The sequence below is a fragment of the Taudactylus pleione genome, unplaced genomic scaffold (genome assembly GCF_031769625.1).
Source record: "Taudactylus pleione unplaced genomic scaffold, aTauple2 ptg001274l, whole genome shotgun sequence".
In the NCBI taxonomy this organism is placed as follows: domain Eukaryota; kingdom Metazoa; phylum Chordata; class Amphibia; order Anura; family Myobatrachidae; genus Taudactylus; species Taudactylus pleione.
In genome coordinates this window covers 2,141,392-2,166,765 of record NW_028285674.1, presented here as the reverse complement: position 1 = coordinate 2,166,765, position 25,374 = coordinate 2,141,392, and the positions used below count along the sequence as shown (strand labels likewise).

Sequence of the window (25,374 nt, the reverse complement as noted above, 5' to 3'; positions counted from 1 at the left end):
AAAAATTCCACCTCCAAGTTAGAGGGACCGCAATGGGGACAGCCTGTGCCCCCACCTATGCGAACCTCTACCTTGGATGGTGGAAGAAAGAACATGTATTTAATGAAGAACATGAAAAATACACCAACTGCATCCTCCTATATTTGCGGTACATAGATGATGTACTCATATTATGGGAGGGTGAGAAGAAACTCCTGGAAGAATTTATAACCATTTTGAACAACAACAATCTTAATTTGAAACTATCAGGAGAAATTAGTCATGAAACAGTGAATTTTCTTGATCTAACAATCAAGATAGAAGTAAATGGCCACATTTCTACAGATATTTTTAAGAAGAAAACTGCAACGAACAGCATTTTACACTCTACAAGTTCGCATTTACCATCTACAATTAAAGGAATCTCTGAAGGAGAATTATTGCGAACGAAGCGCAATTGCTCAGATAAGACGATCTATAATGAAAGGGAACAACAAGTGTGCACTAGGTTACAACAGAGGATATAGTAAGAAAATTATTATAAGTGTCAAACGTGATGTAAAAAACTACACAAGAGATTCCTTATTGGTTCCCAAAGCTAAAATACAAAAAGAAGAACCTATACGATTTGTTGGGACCTTTAGCAACAAGTGGTGGGAAATCAATGCTATCCTTCAGAAGCACTGGTAAGTCTTACAGACAGACCATGATCTAAAAAGCATCCTCCCTAGGAATGTTCAAACTAGCTGGAGACGATCACAGAATCTGAAAGATCACCTAGTACACAGTCACCTATCATCCAAAAGAAAATCGAGTTACCCTGTTAATGGTTCATACAACTGCAGATAATGTAAAGCATGCCAATTTATGGTTCCTAAGAAATATTTTGAGGACCATTATGGCAAAAAATGGACTATAGATAGCTAATTGAAATACAATGGGTGTGGTCTATCAATTAGAATGTTCATGGAGACTAATATACATTGGTAAAACCAAGAGACCACTAAAGGTAAGAGTGCTGGAGCACACTGGTAATATACAAAATGCCAAACGTGAAAAGGCCAAATTCAAGACAATTACCTCAGTGGCAAACCATTTTCTGCAGTGCCATGACAGTAACCATAAAAACCTCAAAGTTTTGGTATAAAACAAATACAGTTAGGTAGTAGAGGTGGAGATATAGACAGGGAACTTCTTAGGTTTGAAACAAAAATGATCTTCCTAATGAATGGTCTATACCCCCTTGGACTAAATGAAAACATAAGTTACTTACCTTTTTTATGATTTATTCACTGGAATATTCTTCTTTTTTATTCTTTTATCTTGTAAATCATTAATTATAGATAATCATTATGATGGTGAGGGATTTTCTCATCCATTATGATAATGAGGGTTTTTTTTCATTCATGTCTATATATATTGTTCTATTTTTGACATAATAATTTTTTAGATAGATAGAGTTATATTATGGGAATTACAGGTATATTACCTGTATAGATTAAATTAATAACAATTTTTTTGTAGTCACATCCTATTATATCACTGATATTTATTATCAATTATCACATTATATAATCACACACCATCTTTTTTCTCTTCTTTTTCTTCTTTTTCTCTTCATTATCACTCGTGTATATCTCAATATTAGTAATTTATGTTTTTGTTTTATTTTGCAGTGGATATTTCACCAATATAGAACCCTTTGCACATAATGTTAATACACATACACATTTCACAACATCTATATCATATGAATAAACATTTATTTTTTCATATTTTTTATTATTATTACCATGCAGAATTATTCATTTATTTTTCACTTACACACTTATTTGTTTCCAAGTTATGACACTAATCAATAAACTGATTAATAACCAACAATTTTTCTTCTACACCATTTTATTTATAATGATATATTTACAGTAACACCAATAAACACATAATGCGGATAATATAATTCTATTAAATTATTGTTATCATATACAATGTATAATGTATAATTAGGAATAATACATTTTATAATAATAATATTTTCAATCTAACCCTATTGAGTTACAAGCACCTACTAATAATGCATAAAGGGAACTGACTATGTTTAAGATTCTCAACATGTTAAAACAAAAATAAAAAATACCTGTTTATCCATCTATGTCAATAAAATATGTGTTGAATATTGTCACCAAGTAACAGACCTGATTGATGTGATGTATAAGTAAGAAATGAGCTTGTTTGGACCGATGTTACGTAATGTGATTATGGTTACTAAGCAATGGACTAGAGTAGCGTTGCAAGATCATATTATTCCTATTGAGCTGATTATGATTGGTCCAGCGTCCTATGTGAGGACGTTGATATGTCCCAATTGGATAGGATCATACCAATCATTGATTGGCCCGGCGGCCCACGTGTATAGGAGATGACAACTTGCTTTAATGAATGGTCTATGAGCGCCGGGAAAATGACGCCGATAGTACATGCTCGGAGGGAACAATGCCAGGCGCTGATTGGCTTGTTATCCCATATGATCATCAAATAAGTAAGAATCCCGTGGATTGGTCCGGCGGCTCACATGATGATAGAGGCACGCTGTAATTAGTCCTGACTTCTCAATAAAGCCATACTGATGGGTACAATCGGGTTGCCTTGAAAAAACCTTTTAGTTGTGAAACGTACGTCGGCATGTGCGGCTCTGACCGCTCTCTCATGTTTTATTCTGTGACCTAGAAAGATTGTTGTATTACGTCTATTCCACTAAATAATTGAACAAGATGGCAAACAATAGCCTGAACATATAATTAATATCAACTATAGTGGGAGCATGTTACGCTAGAGCCACAACTTACTCTACATGTGCAGTAGATACACTCAATAGGGGGCGCTGTAATAGAGAAAACTATCTGGACAGTTTTTACAGAGTAATATATAAGCATTCAATAGGTGGTGCTGTAACTGTAACACATGTGTAAATTATTGCTGTGCAGCAGATATACCCAAGTGGGGGCGCTGTAATTGAAAACTGTGCAGATAGTTTTTTCTAAGAGTAATATACAAGTATCCAATAGGTGGTACTGCAATTGAAATATATTCATGTGCAAATTAGTACATAGTGCTGTATTGACATAATGTGAATCATCCAACAGGGGGTGCTACAATAAGAATATATGTCAACATCTAGTGTTTTACAGTACGTATTAATATAAATCAGAATAACCAATAGGCGGTGCTACAATTGAGACATACCATTGTTAAATCCCCAATAAGGTGCTGTCTAATTGCAGTATTAACAATTAAACAGGGAGTACCTGAATAAAGGCACGTGATTGTATAAAGAATATTTGTCAATTAGCACCTTAAAGTAGGATTGATATATCTAACCAAAAGTGATATAACAGGAATATCTATCAGCATATAAGGGTATGCAGGCTGTAAATTAAATCCTATATTGCTCAATTTTGTGAATTAACCCCTTATACTCCCTGTGTATGGTGAATCTAATAATAAGAATATTCTAATTAAAGATTTATCACATTTTCACTCCAACGGGAGGGTGACGTCTGTGTATTGGATACTGGATACATGATACCATGTGGCAATAATCCGACACAGAAAGTAATTTTCCCATAAAGAGTGTTGTGATTTTTATTAAATAAAAGACATTCTTTCTCTCTTGATATACAACTTATGAGACAATTTCAACCATCTCCAATAGATGGCAGTGTATTATTGAAGACGGGGGACATATATTTTGTTGGATGGATGCACTTAATCTATAATCAAACAATTACTTCAAATTGATGCACTCAAGAGATAATCAATAAATACCACCTGGTTACTAATTAATGCCTAGTGAACCAATATTATTAATTTATTTAAAAGGTCAACAGAATGTATAATATGACATAGATATATATGTATTGTCAATAATTTATTACTAAGAACGACACTTAGAATACAATTTTGTTTCAACAATTTATCTTTATTGTTTTATGTTTCACTAAAAAGGTAAAAGTGAATTTTAAGCATTAATGCAATAACAGTTACATTTTATACATTTTTTCTATTTCTTCATGTGCGCCAGCAAAGAGACAATACTTCTCTCTTTTTTCTTATATGCCATTCTAGTCACCCTGCTAGCCAGATGAGGCTAGCAGAAAAAAGCTCAGAGGGCCAGACCAAATGTTTCCGTGGGCCTTATACGGCCCCTGGGCCTGAGGTTCCCCATCCCTGTTCTAAACCATTTAATCTAAATAAAATGTAATATATATATTTTTACTTCAGAACGCAGGTTACAGAAAATTAAAGGCCGTTCTTGTGAGGTGACCTCCAAGGATATGTTACTTTCTTTAGGCCAAGCGAAGAAGGAATGCTGGGATCGATTTCTACAAGAGACGTTTGAGACTGAGGCTTACGTTGGGACAAGTGAAGTTGACTCCAGGTACTTAGAAATAACCCAGTATTTATTAAAATACATAAGTTACAGATGACTAAATAAAATAAAACATTAAGAACTTTATTTAAAATGGTATTTTCACCTCTAGGAAAGGCGACCTGTCCTTTATGTTAGACCACTATCTATCTATCCAGAGAGGTGGATCCACCAGGTAAAAGTCAAAAGCTTGTCAACTGAGAATGTGCACTGAAAGTGATTCCCACTGGGACAGGTCCAATGGTATCCTGCCTGTATTGAACCATTCATTCCTACCCAGCAGCTCCACTCTTAAGGTGCCCACACACATAGTGATATTTTACCCGATCTGGCCGATTCCGACGCATTGGAACGACAGATCGTGTAAAATATGCCAAAATCGTGAGGAAATCATGAGTCCCCACTCACGATCACGATACGATGTGCGTCCCTGCTGGTCGCACATCACATCTTCAGATCTGCCGTGCAGTAGGGCAGATCTGACAATCTAGGAGGTGATGCACTGTGAAAGTCTGCATGCAGGATAGATCGTATGAAGACTGGACACCAAATTGTGTGCAGATCGTGTGGAGAACATGTACAGAGCTGCCGGGGAGAGTTTCAAGGGAAATCGTACATAAATCGTACACATCGGCTGATCATTTGCACATTGGCATGTGTGTGGGCACCTTTAGACAGCAGTGCTAAGAAAAAGGGCAGCTTTTGCTTTTATTCGTGGTTTTTAACAGGGGGAACGTTTATTGTGCAAGTATATGAGCCATACCACATATATTAGAAGCCGGTAATTACACGCTGGTGTGGTTCTGAGCAGTTAATATCACATTAAGTTTATACTCTTATAAAAACATTTTGAGGCCCATCTACACAATATTTTGGCAACCAGCAATAACAAAATACCGTAACTGTTGGGAGAAGTCAATTCATGTCCAGTATGTTTTATAATTTAAAATGAGGGAATGCTGTGTACCGTAATATACTGTAATATTCACAACAGACATTACGATGTCATTACACATAGCAATGGATTCTCCCGTCGGGTTTGCTGTTGAGTAATCATAACAAAATATAAATGACATATATGATGTAGCCAGAGGGCCTGTTTATAAGCATGTGGCACAGTACTGATATTGTGCATCTTTTGTGCTTACTTTTGTAAACATATTTTGCTTTGATATCTATGTGCACACATTGTTGTTTGTGACTCTGTTTTCCCTGCATACAAGGTGCACATTATCTGACACACTATTGCGCGGACGCAACAGTTTTTCTGCAATACAGTTTGTTATATATATATTTTTTTACTGGTTGGGGAATCTGTCACTTGCACAACTCAAATACATGTGAACAGGTGGTAAAGGCACAATAGGAAGGTAAGTAAGTCAAGAATAGATAGTAAACATAATATACACATTATCAGGGATGCATGTTAGTTTTCGTGGATTAATATAAGACAAATGGCATAAAAAAACGGAGATGTGATATCCCCATTATAGCACAACTGTGACAGCAGTATACAGCATCATCCACTCATTCAGATGGCTTTGTAGGGATGGAGAATCAAACCGTCTAAAGAGAACGAGGATATATTGCCCATAGCTACCAATCAGATTAAAACTATAATTTACCTAGTACATAATATGACAGCTAGCATTTTATTGGTTGCTATTGGCAACACCTTCACCTCTCTGCTTTAAAAGGTCTGATAAATCTCTACCCTCTCCCCCCCCCCGGATCATGAAGAATGTCTAAAGATAGAAGATTATCAATAAATGGGAATATCATAGACCCTATAAACAGACGATTCAACCAGGACACATTGTTAAATTCCTCTTGAAATAAAGTTTTTGACTATATAATTAACAAAGGCCTCCTTGAGAAGAAGAATTTATTCTAATAATTGTTGGCTAGGAGTTCGGAAAAGTTAAATGATTTTCAACATAAAGTAGACATATTAGCCTGTGGTGTGGTCCTTATACTCGTATGTCCCTTCCTAGGGTCGGCAAAAATATTAAATCGTCTGTCATTCAGTCTGTCTTGTATTTGGTCTTTCAAGAGTCTGGTCTGTACTGTAGGTACTGAGCTCCATATCACCACATTATTAGACTCCTAGCTAGCATGCCACTGGGACATAATCGATAGGAAAGACTTTAACCCCTTGCTGCTGAGGGTTTTCTTACCCCAGTGCTGAGGGAATTTTCTGACGTTTGTGATCGTCACATTCCAATATCAATGATTTTTGATTAGCCAGTACCCATACAAATTATATATAGTTTTTTTTTGAGAAAACATATTTTTAGCATATTGGTCTTTTTGCTCATTCTAACACATCAAATAAAATGTAAGAAAAATGGCCAAAAGAGTAGTTATTAAAATTTGAAGACCGTGAACCAGAAGTAAATGTTTTGTAAAAACGCCACAAATAAATACTTTCTGGCACTTGCTTCGGCAGTGATTCACAATTTTCAAAATTGCAACCAGCAGGATTCTGTGTGTAGGCCTTCACATAACAACAATCTACATTTGAAAATGATCATGCATTTCTTTTTTATTTTTACCACGTTGATTTAAAAGCTAATCATGTATAGCTATAATATTGCAGCCCAGCAAGGCCTACCATTTTTTTTAAAAGAGGATATGTACCGCATTTAATAAGTGGTTCAGATCTGCGGTTTAGACCTCCAGAATGTGTGGAGTGTTTTTTGTGTGTGTGCTGTTTAACTCATTGTGTCTTTTGATCACCAAACAATAACTACCAAGGGGGTACATCATTTGAAAGCGGAGACTCCTCTCTTTCAAGAAAAGGTTCCCCCACTAATGTGTGGCCAGTATGGGTGATCACAGGTGATTGTCAGATAATAGTTGGTAAGAAGCTGCATAATTTGACTCCTCTCCTTGAAGTGTTGGTGCCCCCATGTTAACAGGTATTATTATGGGGGTGTTAGGGCCCTTCCACACACATATACGGAAAATGCGTGCTTTCCGTAACTCAGGGTAACATTGTCTGGTAATCAAAGGTGATAACCAGACAATAAGTACTAAAGGGCCCCATTATTGTAAAGGGGCCCCTCATCTGTCTAAAATATGTGCCCAATAATTATTGGAAGTCAGGATGTGGACCCCATGTTTTTTTTCTGTAAAGTCCTTACACTAGTACGACCAGCATAAGATAAGATTCATCTTACGATTTCCCTTAAACTCCCCGGCAGCTCCCTGGCAGTCCCGTCTGCACCACTGGCGGAACTCCCGGAGACAATGGAGTCATTTGCCGCCGGGTTCCAGCCCTTAAGGGGGCACCTGGCTCTATTGTCCCCCAGGCCGTTCCGGGCACTGCTATGGAGATGGAGCACAGCTGATCGGCGCTCCACCTCCTGTGGCGTCAATACAGGGGGGTGCAGTCGCACCTCCTATTTGCCGGGCGCCCGCTGAGTGTATTACCAGCGGGGGCCCGGCTCCTTCTTTCCCCCCGGCGGTAACCGGAAGAACGGAGCTCCTGAGCTCCGCTTCCGAGTTCTGCAATGCACTATGGGAGTGACGTCATGTCGTCACTCCCGTAGTTCCGAGGAGCGGGCGCCGGGGACTGAATGCAGCAGCACTGGAGCAGGGTTTCAGGTAAGTATTGTTTTGGTTTTTTTTGTATGCGTATGCGCTCGCGGGGGGGGTCTCACTACAGGGAGCATTATTGATGGCTCACTACATGGGGCATACTACAGGGGGCATTACTGGGGGCTTACTACAGGGGGCATTACGGGGGCATACTACAGGGGGTATTAATGGGGGCTTACTACAGGGGATATTACTAGTGGCTTTTTACAGGGGGCATTACTGGGGGCTTACTACAGGGGGCATTACTAGTGGCTTTCAACAGGGGACATTACTGGGGGCTTTCTACAGAGGGCATTACTGGGGGCTTACTACAGGAGGCATTACGGGGGCTTACTACAGGGGGCATTACTGGGGGCTTTCTACAGGGGGCTTACTACAGGGGGGCATTACTGGGGGCTTTCTACAGGGGGCATTACTGGGGGCTTACTACTGGGGGCACTACAGGGAGTTTACTACTGGGGGCTTACTACAGGGGGATTGCTACTGGGAGCACTACAGGGGGCTTACTACTGGGGGCACTACCGGGGCCCTTACTACTGGGGCACTGCAAAGGGGGACCACTACTGGAGGTACCACATAGGGGGACCATTATTGGGGGGCACTACATAGGCGGCACTGCATAGGGGGACCTCTACAGAGGGCACTGCACAGGGGGACCTTTACTGGGGGAACTGCATAGAGGGGCAGCAGCTGGGGCTGGAATAGGTGCTGCACTGGTAACAAATGTTGGCTGACAGATTATTATGTCTGGTCAGCCGGCAAGATTTATGAAGCCCTAGCCTGCCTTATACCTGTTATCTGTTTATAGACAACTTATGTGCTGCAGCTTCTTTTCCATTTATGCCTGCAACTAATCATGTATGTCTTATGATTCTATGGTTAGGTATTTGTTAGGGCATTGAGTTCCTATCACTGTTGTATTAAACTCTGCCTTGCTATAGTTGGATTATGGAGTTCTGATCATTGCTGTGCTGAACCTTACCTTGTTCCAACACTGTTAAATCTGTGGATAGGGGATTAATATATGCTAGTGAGATTTCAATATTTATGTAATTATCACAAATTATTGCATATTTTCAATCTTTAAAATATTGATGTCTTATGGTCTATATGACTAAGACCATATGTACATGTGCAATTTATGCGATTTATCAGGCTAGGATACTTTGTCACAAATGTAGAGCTATTATCAATCTCGTATACTTTGAAATAATCATGGTTTGAGATACAATTACTAATGTGATGTTTACTAATGTTGAAATGTACCTATGCCTATGTTATATATGTTAAATTGTCTGCATCACAAGTAAGGTATGCCTATGCATCACTTTTCTTGATAGCAAATAATTATCAATTGGAATTTTCTGGTGTAAACAGTCCTACATTTTTCTTAATAGGCTCAGACCATGTGCATAGAGTGAATCCCCATATACAGTCAGGTGCATAAATATTGGGACGTTGACAGAATTTTAATATTTTGGCCTCTATTCACCACCACAATGGCTTTGAAATGAAACAAACAAGATGTGCTTTAACTGCAGGCTTTCAGATTTAATTTGAGGGTAATTACATCCAAATCAGGTGAAAGGTGTAGGAATTACAACGGTTTCTATATGTGCCTCCCACTTTTTAAGGGGCCAAAAGTAATGGGACAAACTAAACAATCCTAAATCTAACTTTCACTTTTTAATACTTTGTTGCAAATTCTTTGCAGGCAATTACAGCCTGAAGTCTGGAACGCATAGCCATCACCAGACGCTGGGTTTCATCCCTGGTGATGCTCTGCCAGGGCTCTACTGCAAATGTCTTCAGTTCCTGCTTGTTCTTGGGGCATTTTCCCTTCAGTTTTGTCTTCATCAAGTGAAATGCATGCTCAATCGGATTCAGGTCAGGGGATTGACTTGGCCATTGCATAACATTCTACTTTCTAGCCTTAAAAAAGTCTTTGGTTGCTTTTGCAGTATGCTTCGGGTCATTGTCCATCTGCACTGTGAAGCACCGTTCAATGAGTTCTGAAGCATTTGACTGAATATGAGCATGTAATATTGCCCAAAACACTTCAGAATTCATTCTGCTGCTTTTGTCAGCATTCACATCATCAATAAATACAAGGGAACCAGTTCCATTGGCAGCCATACATGCCCACGCCATGACACTACCACCACCATGCTCCACTGATGAGGTGGTATGTTTTGGATCATGAGCAGTTCCTTTCCTTCTCCATACTCTACTCTTCCCATCACTCTGGTACAAATTGATCTTTGTCTCATCTGTCCATAGGATGTTGCTCCAGAACTGTAATGGCTTTTTAGATGTTGTTTGGCAAACTCTAGTCTGGTCTTCCTGTTTTTGTGGCTCACCAATACTTTACATCTTGTGGTGTACCCTCTATATTCACTCTTGTGAAGTCTTCTCTTGATTGTTAACTTTGACACATATACACCTACCTCCTGAACAGTGTTCTTGATTTGGCCAACTGTTGTGAAGGGGTTTTTCTTCACCAGGGAAATTATTCTTCTGTCATCCACCACAGTTGTTTTCCGTGGTCTTCCGAGTCTTTTGGTGAAGCTGAGCTCTCCGGTGCGTTCTTTCTTTTTAAGAATGTTCCAAACAGTTGATTTGTCCACACCTAATGTTTTTGCTATCTCTCTGATGGGTTTGTTTTGATTTTTCAGCCTAATGATGGCTTGCTTCACTGATAGTGACAGCTCTTTGGATCTCATATTGAGAGTCGACAGCAACTGATTCCAAATGCAAATGTCACACCTAGAATCAACTCCAGACCTTTTACCTGCTTAATTGATAATGAAATAACGAGGGAATAGCCCACACCTGTCCATGAAATAGCTTTTGAGTTGATAGTCCCATTACTTTTGGCCCCTTAAAAAGTGGGAGGCACATATAGAAACCACTGTAATTAATACACCGTTCACCTGATTTGGATGTAATTACCCTCAAATTAAATCTGAAAGTCTGCAGTTAAAGCACATCTTGTTTGTTTCATTTCAAAGCCATTGTGGTGGTTGAATAGAGGCCAAACTATGAAAATTCTGTCAATGTCCCAATATTTATGCACCTGACTGTATTTTCAGTAGCAATTATCTACAGTCATACTTCACTGTCTGATCTTGGAAGCGATCCAGTGACAGGCCTGGTTAGTACTGGTGTGGGGGACCACCTAGGAATACCAGGTATGGTAGACATATATTGCACTGTTTAATGGGGATCATAGGACTGCATACAGTGTAGCGTATATACCAATTTCTATGGTATCTATTGCATATTCCAATGTTTATGTATACTCATTGATACTCATATTTTGTAGTGTGTGGGGTGCTATGCAGAAATTGTCTAAAAATATTTTCGCCAATTATCATTTTGTAAGTACCTGTTATCTATTTTATTGATACTATTAAAAGTTATATTTTAACTCAAATATTCATGAATTCTTATACAAGAGTGCCCCAATAATAGCCTTACTTTTTTCTCCTCTTATTACTTTAATAAAATCAACACAGATGCAGGGATGCTTCAGTGAGAAACCCTGTACCCCCCCCTCCAAAGAGCAACCAGCCCCGGGCTTTTAGTGACTCGGTGCTGGTTGTGCAACATATGGGGACAAACTATGTAGGGGTCCCCCGTATGTACGCACAAGCAGCACCTGGCTAGACAGAACCAGCCCTGGTTGCCAAAATATGGGGGACAAACAACGTAGGGGTCTCCCGTATTCTGCGCAACCAGCACTGGGCTCTGATCCGGTCCCGGTTTTGGAAATACAGGGGGAAAAATGCTTAGGGTCCCCCTGTATTTTCCAGAACCAGCACCAGACGTTTTCTAGCAGGGGACTGATGCCACAGCCTGGGGAGCCCTTTCACCGGGTCCCCAAGCCGAAGCATCAACCCTGAACGCTAGTCAGTCCAGGCCGGGGATCCCTGGGGGGCTGGGGTCTCCCTCCTCCAGGGCACCCCAGGCTGATAGCCCGGGGCTATCCCCGGCACCCCTGGGGTGGTGGGTGGCGGATTGATAGTGTATAAGTTTCGTGTAAAAAAATAACTTAAAATATTGTCTTTACGAGTAGAACTGCTGGTCCCAGCAAGCCTCCCCCGCATGCTGGTACTTGGATAACCACAAGTACCAGCATGCAGAGAATTAAGGGCCCGCTGGTACCTGTAGTTCACCTGTAAAGAAATGTTTAAATAAGCACAATACAAACCATCCCTCCATCTGTGTTTATTTTATTAAAGACGGATCTCCCCATGCGTGCATCAGTCTTTTTTTTTTCTTTTTAACAAATGACACCGGTCGGACGTACGATGTCATCGCATGCACAAATACACGGCATGATCGGCATACGATCACGATAGATAATATGGTCTGCACAGCTGATCATACACTACATTTTATGAGCTGCGGGAGCGCGCATCGGATTGTATTCCTACCTAAATGCTACACGATTTTGACACAATTCATCGTACGAAGCGTCGCAAATCGGGCAGTCGGCCTGAAATCTCACTACTGTATGGCCAGCATGATTAATGTCTGGTGATCACATTGATCACCAGACATTACCTTCTATTGGAACACCTAATTTGAAAGATGAGGCTCCCCTCTTTCAAACAGGTGCCCCCTCTCTCCAAGTGTCAGAGGTAGAGGGACTTTTTTTTTCACTTTAAGTAAACTGATGTCGGTGCTTATGCGTATCGACGTCACTGCTCCAGCAACTGTCTCACTGATTACCAAACTCCCCACTGGTGATTAGTGCCAGTGGAGAGATGGTCATTTGTTCATTTGATCTCCCTGTTATGGTCTTCCCATGACATTTTGAACACCATACTACCTTTTTCCATCAAATTTACAAGATTGTGGTCTTTCCAAAAACCTGAATATCTAAGTGGTGAATTAAATTAAATGCGATGTTGAATAACGCTGTGAATGAGCTCCTGGAGTTATTAATTTCTCCCCATCACACCTTGCACTTAAGTCGGGAGATGCAGGTTACATCACCTAATGTCGGGTGTTTAGTCGCAGTAACCTGCATTCTCCATCTTAAACACCGATCGTGATGCTGTTAGTGCTAGAATTGTGGCACTAGTTTAGACTGATTTCCTACGGTGCGAGCAGAAATCCTCTAGTCACGCGTTAACAGTGCGGCCATTGAATAGCTCCAGGAACTCATTCCCAGTGCTATTTAACATTGCATTTATTTGAATTGCCCACTGAGTTTGTATTGGCTTTTAGCATAGATATGCTATAATGTTTTATGTTCAGTCCAGCCAATCATAGGAATTAGTTAGACCAATCCAATACTTATTTATCTACCTTGGTGGGTTTATGTCCTATAATTATGCTTTTTTTAAAATCACAATTAGATTCAGTTTCTCCATTTTTATATAGCGTGTTACAATCCCCATAATTTTACCCCCATTATGCTTTGCTACGTTTCTAACTTTGTAACTTGTACAAATGTGTACCAAGATAACTGGGTCATACTCAACCTTTCGGTTAAGATCAAGTAGCATTATCTGGCCAGTGGCCAAGGCAGCTAAGAAGTCCAGGGATAGCGGCCTGGGAGCATGGGCCCATAACATATTGGCAGAACCTATGATGATAGGTGTCAGTGGTGTGTGATGGAGGTTAGTCCACCTGTTAAATAACCGGTGATTTATTTATTAATCAAGGTATGAGACAAAACAGGGTTAACGCACCATAAGTCCGTTACATGCAGTATGATGCAGATCCAGCCAGGAGCGGGTTAATAGGGATAGCGTGCTGTGTCTGGGCTTTGCACAGGGATAATAAAAGCAGTGGTGAAACAGTGGTAAATGGTGGCACTGCCACGTCTGTAGGTTCAGTGATACACAGGGTCACTCGTGGGCATGTCCTGTGTCTTCTGAGGAAGAACGCACATTAAGCCACATATGCACATAAGGTGCATTGGGTCGCTCATGTGCAGTGAGCGCGTCTTCTAACTATGGGAGTGGAAAGAGGAGACAGTGAAAGCGCTCTCCTCCAACACTGCCTACTTCAACTTTCTGTCCTGTCTTCAACACCCTCTGTACTGGGCCCAGCCAATGCTTGCTGAGCAATTGTTCATTTTGATACCGAAATCTGGGCTTTCAATTGAGCAACTCATTCACCTCAAGCACAATCAAATAGTTGTTCCAAAAGTACCTGCATGTAGAGGATGTGCTAGAGAGTCTGAAACCTTATAAGGTGCATCAAGGGCCCAGTGGTAATAGCTCCTTCAAGTCGTAAAAGAAAATAAAAAGTCCGTAATATGGAATATTTGCAAAGTATGGAAAACTTTTTTTTGAGCAAAAATATACTAATTAGATCTAGTATTTAAAAAAAAAAAAAGTAACTAGCTTAGTAAATACAGAATACTTGTAAAATCCTAAGAGAACTTTTACAAGTTTTAGTGTAGTAGGATTCTTTCCACTCTCTACAATGTTAATGACCTACAGTGCCTTGCAAAAGTATTCACCCCCTTTGCATTTTTCATGTTTTGTTTGCTCACAACCTGGAATTAAAATGGATTGTGTGAAGGTGTGCATCATTTCATTCACAGAACATGCCTACAACTGTGAAGCTGTATTTTTTTTATATTGTGAATCAAACAACATAACAGAAAACTTCAGCGTGCATAACTATTTAGTGTTCCCTCTAGCTCCGGCGGGAGGCAGGGCGCCGGAGCTAGAGGGGGCGTGGTCATCGGAAAGGGGGCGTGTCTATAAGACACGTCCCCTTTTCGTCACTCTTGGGGGTGTGCCCGGCACTTACGGACACGCCGGGCAGCCCCCAAGCCCTGCAGACAGGGAGAATAGATGCCGGGCGCATGCGCCCGGCGTCTATTCTCCGGCGGTGACCGGGTCACCGCATGTTTCTCCACCCGCGGGACACTGTGTCCCGCGGGTGAGAACGGCTCCCGCAGGCTGTGAGTGCAGGGCACTTTTTGCCCTCCTCCTGGAGGGCAGGGTGCTTTTTGCCCTCCAGAAGGAGGGCAGAGCGCCGCGCCCCGCTAAAACAGCCTAGCGGGAACGCTAACTATTCACCCCCCTAAAGTCAGTAATTTGTTGAGCCACCTTTGGCGGCAATTACAGCTGCAAGTCGCTTTGGTTAAGTCTGTGAGCTTGCCACATCTTGCCCCTGGCTGGTTGGAATGAAAACTTATGGGAGCAAATGACAGTTGATCATATGGTTTTAAACACTGAAAAAAGAATACAAAAAAATGTGTTCAAATTGGTTACATTTGTGTGTTTTAACCAATTTGTCTGAACAACCATTTTTGGCTGTTTTCCAGTGTTTGTGAGCAAATGGACAACTGTCATTTGCTCCCATACTTTACCAGGTTTTCATTCCAACTAGCCAGATTGGACAGATATCTGACAGAAAATTGTATAGTAGATGCCCAGCTTAAGGTTCAAACAAGTTTATTTTAGAGAAAAATCTTGATTGTTCCAGCAAATTGTGTAGAAAGATGCGAGGGTGTCACAATCCAGTGCAGGTGTTCCTCTGTGAAGGATAGTGAGCCAGGGGGTTAGGGTGACTAGGCAACAACTAGGTGAGTGACAGCTAGGTCTCCCTATTGCGGCCAAACCCAGGTTTGGCAAGACCTGCCCAGAGGCGCGGAGTCTAACCCACTTGGTGGTCTTCACCAGTGACCCCTCCAGTCGGGATTTGGGTTTCGCTGCACCAAGTGGGCAGGTCGCGGCCCTCTGGACAGGTACCTGGGATTGGCAGAAAGACCAGAACTATATTAAATGAATTTGTATATAAACTAATACTTGACCACTGGAGATGAACTGAAAACTTGAATATTGGAGATGAACTAAATACTTACACACTGGAGATGGACTTGAGAATGTAGAAATCCTGGTCACTGGCTTGCTTGGAAACACAGGGAAATGTACTGGGAACTGCAACAGATTCAGGTGCTGATTAGCACAGAGAGACACAGAGAGAAGTGGACACAGGCATGTACTGGGGATTGCTATAGATACAGCTGACAGCTAACTAGAAATTAGCAGGAAACCTGACCCCTCAGTAACACGGATGCTGCAGGAGGGCTAGCAGCACACTACAAGACACACAGGAAAAACAACATAAACACTGAACTTCTGAGAGAGAGCTAAAGTCTCAGACTGAGAATTAGCATGGAAGCTAATGCAGGAATTCTTGAGAACTGTAAGTGGGTTGAAGCAACACTCTGAAGGAAAAACACAGAGTAACACTGGTGGGAATCACAAGTCACTGGAACAGCGAAGTTGAACAGCAGTTACCTGTTCCTGGAATCATCAGGATTATATACCCCTGGGTAGCTGATCATTGGATCAGAGGATCCGCTGAGTGACCACAAGACTACCATTGGGAGAGACTAGTCAGGTGATATGAACCAACATGGCTGCGCCCATGCCCGGCACCCCGGAAACCAGGACGCACACACGGAAGCCCTAGCGGACCCCAGGGAGAATACTAAGTCACCACTCACCTCCACTCCCAGCATCTGGACACCTAAGCCCAAGGACACCAGCACAGAGGTGAGTAGCGGCCGATTCCAGGGCGCATCCTGACCGAGCGTAAATGTCTGCTAATTAACTTTCAACAGAAGATGGGTCTTGCAGCAATACAGCAATGCTAAACACACAAGGCATTTGAGTGTTGTGTTTTGGAATGAGTCATTTCCAGATTTTAATCCAATAGAAATGTTGTGGCATGACATGAATAGGGGAATTCATGTAAGAAAGTCAACCAACACCCATGAGTTCAATCAGTTCTGTTAGAAGGATGGGCCAAAATCCCTCCAAGCCACTTTGTGGGGATGATCAATTGCTGTGAATGTTTATTGAAGTCATTGTTACTCAAGGGGTGTCCAAATACTAAATGGGTCACAAACTTTCTATAGAGGCATTACCATCAGTGGTACACATATATGTATGAGTTGGTCAAATGCACACAAGCTTTAAAATATTTGTAATGAACTGCAATGTTCATTACAAATATTCCACTTCTGGAATTTTGTTGACTCTGGTCAGGAACCCTAGGGCTTTCTTCCTTGATAGGAAGTGGATGAAGATAACTACTTGAAGGATGGATGAAGGACAGAATGCAGAGCAGTTGTGGGCAGCTTGGAGGCAGCTGAGGTTTTTATAGTGATTGGATCAGAGGTCTGGGTCTGGTACTGTGGGTTGGAGAGACAGGGTCAGAAGGGTAATGTTGTAAGCACAGGATGGAGGCAGAGGACTAGGCTCCTTTGCGGATTATGGCGGACAGCTGAAAACGGATGACTTGTCCTAGTAGACTGCTATAGACAGGTGCCTTGTACATAGCAGACCATGATGGACAGCTGGAGACAGATTAAATCATCTTGCAGAGTATATTGAACAGCCAAGACAAATACTATTTGCAGAGGCAAATTGAGCCAAGAAAAGGTCTCTATAGAAAGAATTTTCTCTGGCCATGGACATAGTACAAATCCAAGTTTAAATGTTGCTCCTAGTGCCGATAGGCTGAGCGTGCATGTGACCGGGGTAGCTAGATGGTTGGTTGAAGGCAGTCAAGTCAGCAGAGCCAATGTACCAAGGAATATGCCGACCCTGTGTGCAGCAGAGCAGATACCCATCTCAAGCCTGGACGAATCCGTACATCACTCAAGGGACACCACCGATTACGCAGACTAATGGTGCATACACACAATCAGATTTTTCCTTCAGATATGAACGATAACGATTTAAAAATCGTTCAGTCGTTCATATCTGAAGGAAAATCGTTCATATCTGACATGCCTGAACGATGGACGATCAACAATGCGCGTTCCCGTTTGTCAGATAACGATATCTGACATCTGATGGGTTTGCAGTCAGACTTGGACGATTCCATTCATTTTAATGCAGTCAAAAATCGTTCAATCGTTCAAATCGTTCAAAACTTTGGTAAAATCGTTCAAATTGTTCAAATCGTTCAATCGTTCAGTCGTTCATCTGACAAATCTGACAAGTCTGACAAATCTGACCATGTGTACGCTCCATAAGTCATGATGCAATGTCATTTTACAAACAAATTTTGCCAGTGTGTTTATAATATAGTATTATTATTTATGTAATATATAGATGTGTCTTCAGACACCAAGGGCCCGTATTCAATTTGAGGCGAAAAGTCCAGACTTTTCGCCTGCTGGACTTTTCGCCTCCTTCGCCTGTTTTCCAGGCGGAAAAGTATTGCACGCATGTCTGCTTATCCCGGTATTCAATTTTAAAGGACGCGAAAATGGGACCCGGCGAAACTGGAAGCAGCGAAAAACCTGGGAATTTTCTGGAAATCATCCTTGGCCCCCCTAAAGATGTCCTGACATGGGTCACTATGGGTACCCCCATTTTTGCCTGCTGACTGTTTGGTGCAGGAGCACCACGCTGTCAGTGGGACTGCAGGAGCAGTCCCCAAACAAGTTTTTTTTTTTTTCCGAGCGGCACTGCGTGGCTGACGTAGGGGATTCATACAGCATGAGGGGAGGTACGCTATCCCCTGGCGGCCCCTCCCCCAACCTGGATACCGGTTCTGTCTAAGACTTCCCGCCTCCTGGTTGCTCCTCCCAGCCTTCCTCTATATGAGTCAGCCAGAGACCATTCTAGGGTGGCTCGGTTCTCAGGAGGCTGGCTCAGTCTTCCTGTATACCTCTCTCTATGGTGTTCAGGTTATACAGAGCTCAATATACTACCAGGCCTGTGCTGGTGTCATGTATGGCTATATGGTAGTGGCTAAAAAAGCTTGGTGCATATGATTATAATATATATATCAAACTATGTATCTATATGCATCGCATGTGACTATTTTGAAATCTGCTGTGTGTTATGCTGCCTTTATCTGAATAACTGACAGTCATAATCTATCACTGCTGTTTCCCCTGATTTAACCCTCTGTGGCAGGTGTATATATCGGGTGTGAAACATTGTCACATTTGTAGTCAGACTTTGCATATCAGTAGAGATATTATTATGTCCAAAGAAGCTGAAAGACAGGTGGCTGAGGCTCCTGTGCTGGTATCATGTATGGTCTGTAAAGTGGGGTTGTCCTCACAGGATTTCATACAGGATGGGTTATGTGGCCACTGTGTCAAGGAGTCTCCACATCAGTAAAATTTACCAGCTTCTGGGCAGGAGACCCCCTGGGCTTCCTTTTCCCAGATTATGGCACAGGTTGCGGAGAGATTGGCAGCCCCTGGGCCAGCTGCCATGATGGGGCCCTCTCCGCATTTGCAACCTGCTATGTTTTTCCCCCCGATGCATCTGTCCTGGGTGGACATGTATGCTAATTCAAGTCAGAATGTGGCTTCGTTGTTAGCAGCTTTTCAGCAGCCTAAACAGACAATTAGGCCGCTACAGCCAAAGTCCAGAAGGCGGTCGGCTGCACACACCATTCAGCATTCTGATTCTGGTACATCTTCTGATGACGGGGGGGATACACAGGGTTCCTCTCAGGAATCACCCTCAGACGAGGAAGGGCGTTTTCCAGCTGCAAATGTCCCTTATCTAATTAGGGCAGTCAAGGCTGTGCTAAACATTGACGAGGAGGAGCCTGTGCAAAGAAAGGCTCCAAGGTTTAAATGCCAGAGGGTTATAAAACCTGAGTTTCCCAAGTCTGAGCACCTTTCGGATCTCATGGGGGAAGCATAGAAATTTCCATATAGGAAGTTCCATATTACAAGGAAGGTGGAAGCCTTATACCCCTTTCCAGTGGATCAATGCACTAAATGGGAGGTTCCTCCGTCAGTGGACGCATTTGTGGCACATCTAATTAAGAGTGCCACATTGCCTATACCTTCTGCTTCCTTGCTTAAATGTCCCACAGATAGGAAACTTGAAGCCTGTCTTAAAGCAATATTTTGTCTGTTGGGTGCGGTTACCCGACCAGCCATGGCTACAGCTTGGGTCTCTAAGGCCATTGAGGAATGGATGAAGACACTGGAAATTTCTCTTCCAGAAGCTTCCAGGGAACATCTGACTATCATCTCTTATGTTAAGGAAGCAGCGTCCTACTTGGGAGAGGCAGGTTTACATGCGGGGATATTATCCTCCAAAGCATCAATGGTTTCAGTGGTGGCCCTCTGGCTGAGGAATTGGAAGGCAGATACAGGGTCCAAGAGAGCTCCGCAATCCCTTATGTTCTCGGGGGGCATTTTGTATGGCACAGAGGATCCCAGGGTGGGAGGCCGACTTCTTCAGTATTCAGATGCCTGGCATCTTAAAACAACGGATGCCTGGGTTCGGGAGGTGGTCCCCCAGGAGTACGGCCTTACGTTCTGGAGAAGTCCCCCACAAAGGTTTTTCAGCACAACTCCAACAGCGGGTTCTGTGAAAACCTTGGCCCTCCAGCAGGCTATACACTCCCTGGTGATATTGAGGGTTATAATCCCGGTTCCAGTGAATCAACGGGGAAAGGGATAGTACTCCAACCTCTTTTTGATTCAGAAACCCAAAAGGTCTCACAAGCCTATTGTAAACCTAAAGGGTCTCAACACGTTTATCAGGGTGCCCAGGTTTCGCATGGATACTCTGCGGTCGATTGTATTGGCCATAGAACCAGGGGATTTCATGGTATCCTTGGATATCCAAGATGCATACCTTCATGTGTCAATTGCACAATCCCACCAGCAATTCCTGCGGTTCGCAGTCTTACAGGAGCATTTCCAATTTCAGGCACTGCCTTTTGGATTATCAACTACCCCTTGGCAGTTGACAAGGTCGTGGCAGTAATAACGGCCTGCCTAAGGCGTCAGGGAATCAGGATTCTGTGTATCTGGACAACCTGCTGATATTGGCTCAGTCGTCACAAGAGTTGCAGCGTCATCTCAGACCGACGGTAGCGTGTCTACACAGACATGGGTGGATTTTAAATTGGAAAAAGTCATTGCATCTTCCAGTACAGCAGATGGTGCATCTAGGGGCAAGGTTGGATTCTCTGGCACAAAGGACATATCTGCCAGAGGACAAGATTGCTGCTCTTCAGCTGAAGATACGCAAGCTTCTCAGCCAATCAGTATCAATCCATGCAGCAATGCAAGTCCTAGGTTCCATGGTTTCGACTTTCGACATGGTGGAGTACGCCCAGTTCCACTCCAGACCATTGCAGAGGTTAATCCTTTCTCACTGGAGAATGGAGTACTACCTAATAAAGGCACAGACAATCAGTCTCTCGCCAGAAGTGCGACTGTCCCTGTTTTGGTTGCAGACGGGTCGTCTCAACAAAGGTCGCCCATTCTGGATTCCAGATTGGGTTCTTTTCACAATCGATGCCAGCCTCCGAGGATGGGGTGCAGTGACAGGTTGTCACACTTTTTAGGGAAAGTGGACGTCAAGAGAAAGTCTTCTGTCTATAAATGTCCTGGAACTAAGGGCAGTATTAAGAGCGCTGGTTCAGGCTCAGGAAATATTAAAGGGCAGGCCTGTCCAGGTACAATCGGACAACGCCACCGCAGTAGCCTACCTAAACCATCAGGGAGGCACGCAGAGCCAGGCTGCCATGTCGGAAGTGTCAAACATTCTGGTCTGGGAAGTCCTAAATTGGGAAGCGGACTTCCTAAATCAGCAAAATATACATGCCGGAGAATGCTCCATCCTCAGGTATTTCAGAACCCAGTGGACAGATGGGGTCTTCCAGAGGTAGAACTCATGGCCTCAAGGCACAACCACAGGGTTCCCAGGTATGGGTCCAGGACCAGGGATCCTGCGGCTGAATTTTTGGACGTTCTGGCAGTAAGGTGGAATTTCAGACTGGCATATCTGTTTCCTCCATTTTCCCTTCTTCCCAGGCTCAACTGGAAGGTCAAGCAGGAAAGTAGTACAGTAATACTGGTAGCTCCTGCTTGGCCCATAAATCATTGGTTCACCGACCTGCGGAATCTCTCCATAGACACTCTGTGGCCTCTTCCTCCAAGGCAGGACCTGTTAATACAGGGTCCCTGCTTGTATCCGGCCCTTCCTCGGCTGTCTTTGACGGCATGGCTCTTGAGGCCTCCGTCTTAAAGGCAAAAGGTTTTTCCGATTCTGTAATACAGACAATGTTGAGGGCACGGAAACCTTCCTCTGCCTGCATTTATTACAGAATTTGGCACTCATTTTTTCAGTGGTGTGAACTGATGAAGTATGACCCTAAGGTATTTAGGGTCTCGCAAGTGCTTTCTTTTCTTCAGGCTGGGTTGAACAGAGGTCTCTGTCTGGCTACCCTGAGGGTGCAGGCCTCGGCACTGTCGGTTTGGTTTCAGAGAAGGGTTGCCACCTTGTCTGATGTAAGAATATTTTTTCAGGGTGTGCTGTGAGGGTTCAGCCTCCTTATGTTCCCCCGATAGCCCTGTGGGATTTGACATTGGTACTCAGGGCTTTACAGGCTCCTCCATTTGAACCCCTGAAATCAGTAGACTTGAAGTGGTTGACAGCGAAGACCGTTTTTCTTCTAGCTATCGCTTCGGCACACAGTCTCTGATTTAGCAGCCTTATCTTTTCGCTCTCCTTTTTTAATATTTCATCAGGATAGCGCTGTTCTTCGTACCAGGGCCGGCTACCTTCCTAAGGTGGTATCTCTGTTTCATATGAATTAAGGATTTGTGGTTCCGGCTTTGCAAGCTTCTGGCCTTTCGGCTGGTTAAGCATCATTAGATGTTGTGCGGGCTCTACATAACTATGTAGACCACACTAGCTCCATTATAAAGACATATTCTTTATTTGTGTTGTATGGCTGTCATAAGCGAGGCTGACCAGCTAATAAACAGTCTTTGGCAAGATGGTTGCATATGACAATTTCTCAAGCTTACACACAAGCTGATCTTGTTGTTCCGGACACGGTTACAGCACATTCTACAAGATCTGTGGGACCTTTCTGCTGAGACACAGGAGCGTCCCCACCCCTAGGAGGAACTGCTTTGGGACATCCCAAGGTAATTTCTGTGGACTCTATGGAACCCGAAGAAGAAAATATGGTATAACATACCTTTGTTAACTCTTTTTCTTCAAGGTCCTTAGGGTCCACAGAGCACCCACCCTAATGCACCTGTTGTTGTAGTTGGAAAATTATTTTCTGTTGTATTGCTATGATTCCCTCTTCTTACAGAGAGTGTGTCTGGAATGCAAGGGTACTTCCTTCCTTTTCAATTTTTTCTTTCCTGCTTGGGCTTGATAACAAACTGTATCCAGGTGCGGGGTATGTATGGAGGAGGACCCAGTGCATCCTGGGAGCTAAAGCTTGTTGACTGTTTGGTGCCTGTATCACTCCAGCTACATCCCAAGGTAATTTCTGTGGACCCTATGGACCTCGAAGAAAAAGAGTTAATAAAGGTATGTTATACCATAACGTTTATTTTTAAAAATTCTTCAAAAATGCTCCTGTCGCTACTCCCCGCAATAAAGAAAAACACCTGCCGCATACTTTGGAACCCCTCTGGATTTAATTTTGCTATTTTAGAAGTGTGTTCCCTATTTTTTTATTTACCCCCAAAATTAAAGTAAATTTTTTAGGGTGTCCTGATTTTTTGTTAAACTTTTTATGACATACATTAATTTTAGGGGCCATTCCCAGGGGTGCAGGCTATTTTTTTTAAGCCTGCACCCCTAAACCACAATTCTGCACTTTTTCTCGCCAGCTATTCTGTGGAGAAAAGTTATCCCCGTTTATTTTACAAAGTCTTTTTGCACCGGCAAAAAGTCTTTGAAATTGAATACAGGGATAATTAAAATAGGCGAAAATTATGTTAAAAGACGATAACGGATTTTCGCCTCAAATTGAATACAGCCCCAAGTCTGAGGCAGAGATACAGGAAATTAATAGTTCTTTATCAAAGTGCCTTTGGAACTTTAATGTATTCATATGTTAGCACAAGTCAGAAAAACAACCCTGGAAAGGAGCATTGCACCGCTATAAAACTAATTTTTAGATACCTGAAAGGTACTAGCTCCTGTTTTCAGAAGCTGGAAGTTTGGAGTTTTAGCCTTCTGTGATGCTAATTGGATATCAGATGAGTAATATAGGTGTTCCTACACTGGATACCTGGTCACACTAGTGGGCACGCAGTGGACACACACATTTTGGCAGTGTGTGTATAGATTACAGTATTTTTGTATGTAATATAGATATGTATCCTCTGACACCTAGCCTCATTACACCATATGGCGCAAGATGTCCGGCGCGACTGAACCACTCCGAGCAGTGTAGCATAACAACCTTTTCTTTACATTTTGTGTCTTATTCGCATTGCAGACCCGGCGAAACACCACTAAGTGTTCTAGAGATGCTGGGCTGTGTCTTCAACCACACAGGAATTTGGGGGAAAATTATCAAAACTTGAAGGGAGATAAAATGGAGAGAGATAAAATACCAGCCAATCAGCTTCTAATTGTCATTATACAAGCTATACTGTATTTCAAAAACGACAAGAGATGACTGGTTGGTACTTTATCTCTCTCCAAGCTTTTCTAAATCTGCCTTTCATTTTAAACATGTATAACTTGTTAGATGAAACATGTATAACTTGTTAGATGAAACACAGTATGAGAGAGAAAAGCTGCATTGTAGCACTTCTTATAAAGATTCTGACTCATGGATGTACAGATGTTGCACATCGAATTGATCAGTGCAATCTAGCAAAGTATTTTTGTCGCTTCCAGTTTTATTTGTACGAATAAGACGCTTGGCTCGGCTGAGTTGCCTGGGACCTGGCGCGCTGAGAGAGGCTGTGTGGCATAACTGAAGCCACGGTGTATGAGTTGTGATGAGTTCAACTGGTAGCAACAGAACTTTCTGAGCAGGACGGAGTTACTTCAAATATGGATACAATCCATTTCAAACTGAATGTGTTTCCATCACCACCTCAATCCCTTTATACCTATTTGATTAACCTCTTACTAAAAATACTGTGTTTTAGCATAATTACACAAATGTAAAACAAAAAAACGGTTTCTTCTTCGGGGCTCCATAGGGGTCCACAGGGATACCATGGGGATATTATGGTTGGAGAGACCAAGCACCAAACAGTTAAAGCTTCAGCTCCCAGGATACCTCGGGTCCTCCATATATACCCCGCCCCTAGCCATAGGACTTCAGTTGTTCGTTATGTGCGGCAGGATCAAGACGCACCTTTGTAACAGGGGACTGCTCACAGCAGTCCTAAGCTTTAATTTTATGTTTTATTTTATTTTTATGATTTTTGATCAGCAGTACTAAGCGTCTGAAATAAGACACATGTACTGCTAGTCCATCTACCTCCACCTGGGCCGCAACACCAGTAACTGGGCTGGTGATTCCGGCGGGTCGTGGCTGAAGCTTGCTAGCAGCTATAGAAAATATACAATGTATCAAGCGCTCCTTTCTCTGAGGTATATACACAG

At 42.4% G+C, this 25,374-nt stretch overlaps 1 protein-coding gene across 3 annotated transcripts in view; it reads left to right on the top strand.

Annotated features, from left to right (window-relative positions):
- LOC148443423 (coiled-coil domain-containing protein 32-like) overlaps positions 1-25,374 on the top strand; it is an 80,111-nt gene that overhangs the window by 13,273 nt on the left and 41,464 nt on the right. For all 3 annotated transcript variants that reach the window (XM_088462845.1, XM_088462846.1, XM_088462847.1), the window contains exon 3: positions 4,258-4,414. In XM_088462845.1, the coding sequence (XP_088318971.1) occupies positions 4,258-4,414 (157 nt within the window). The remainder of the gene's footprint in view (positions 1-4,257; positions 4,415-25,374) is intronic.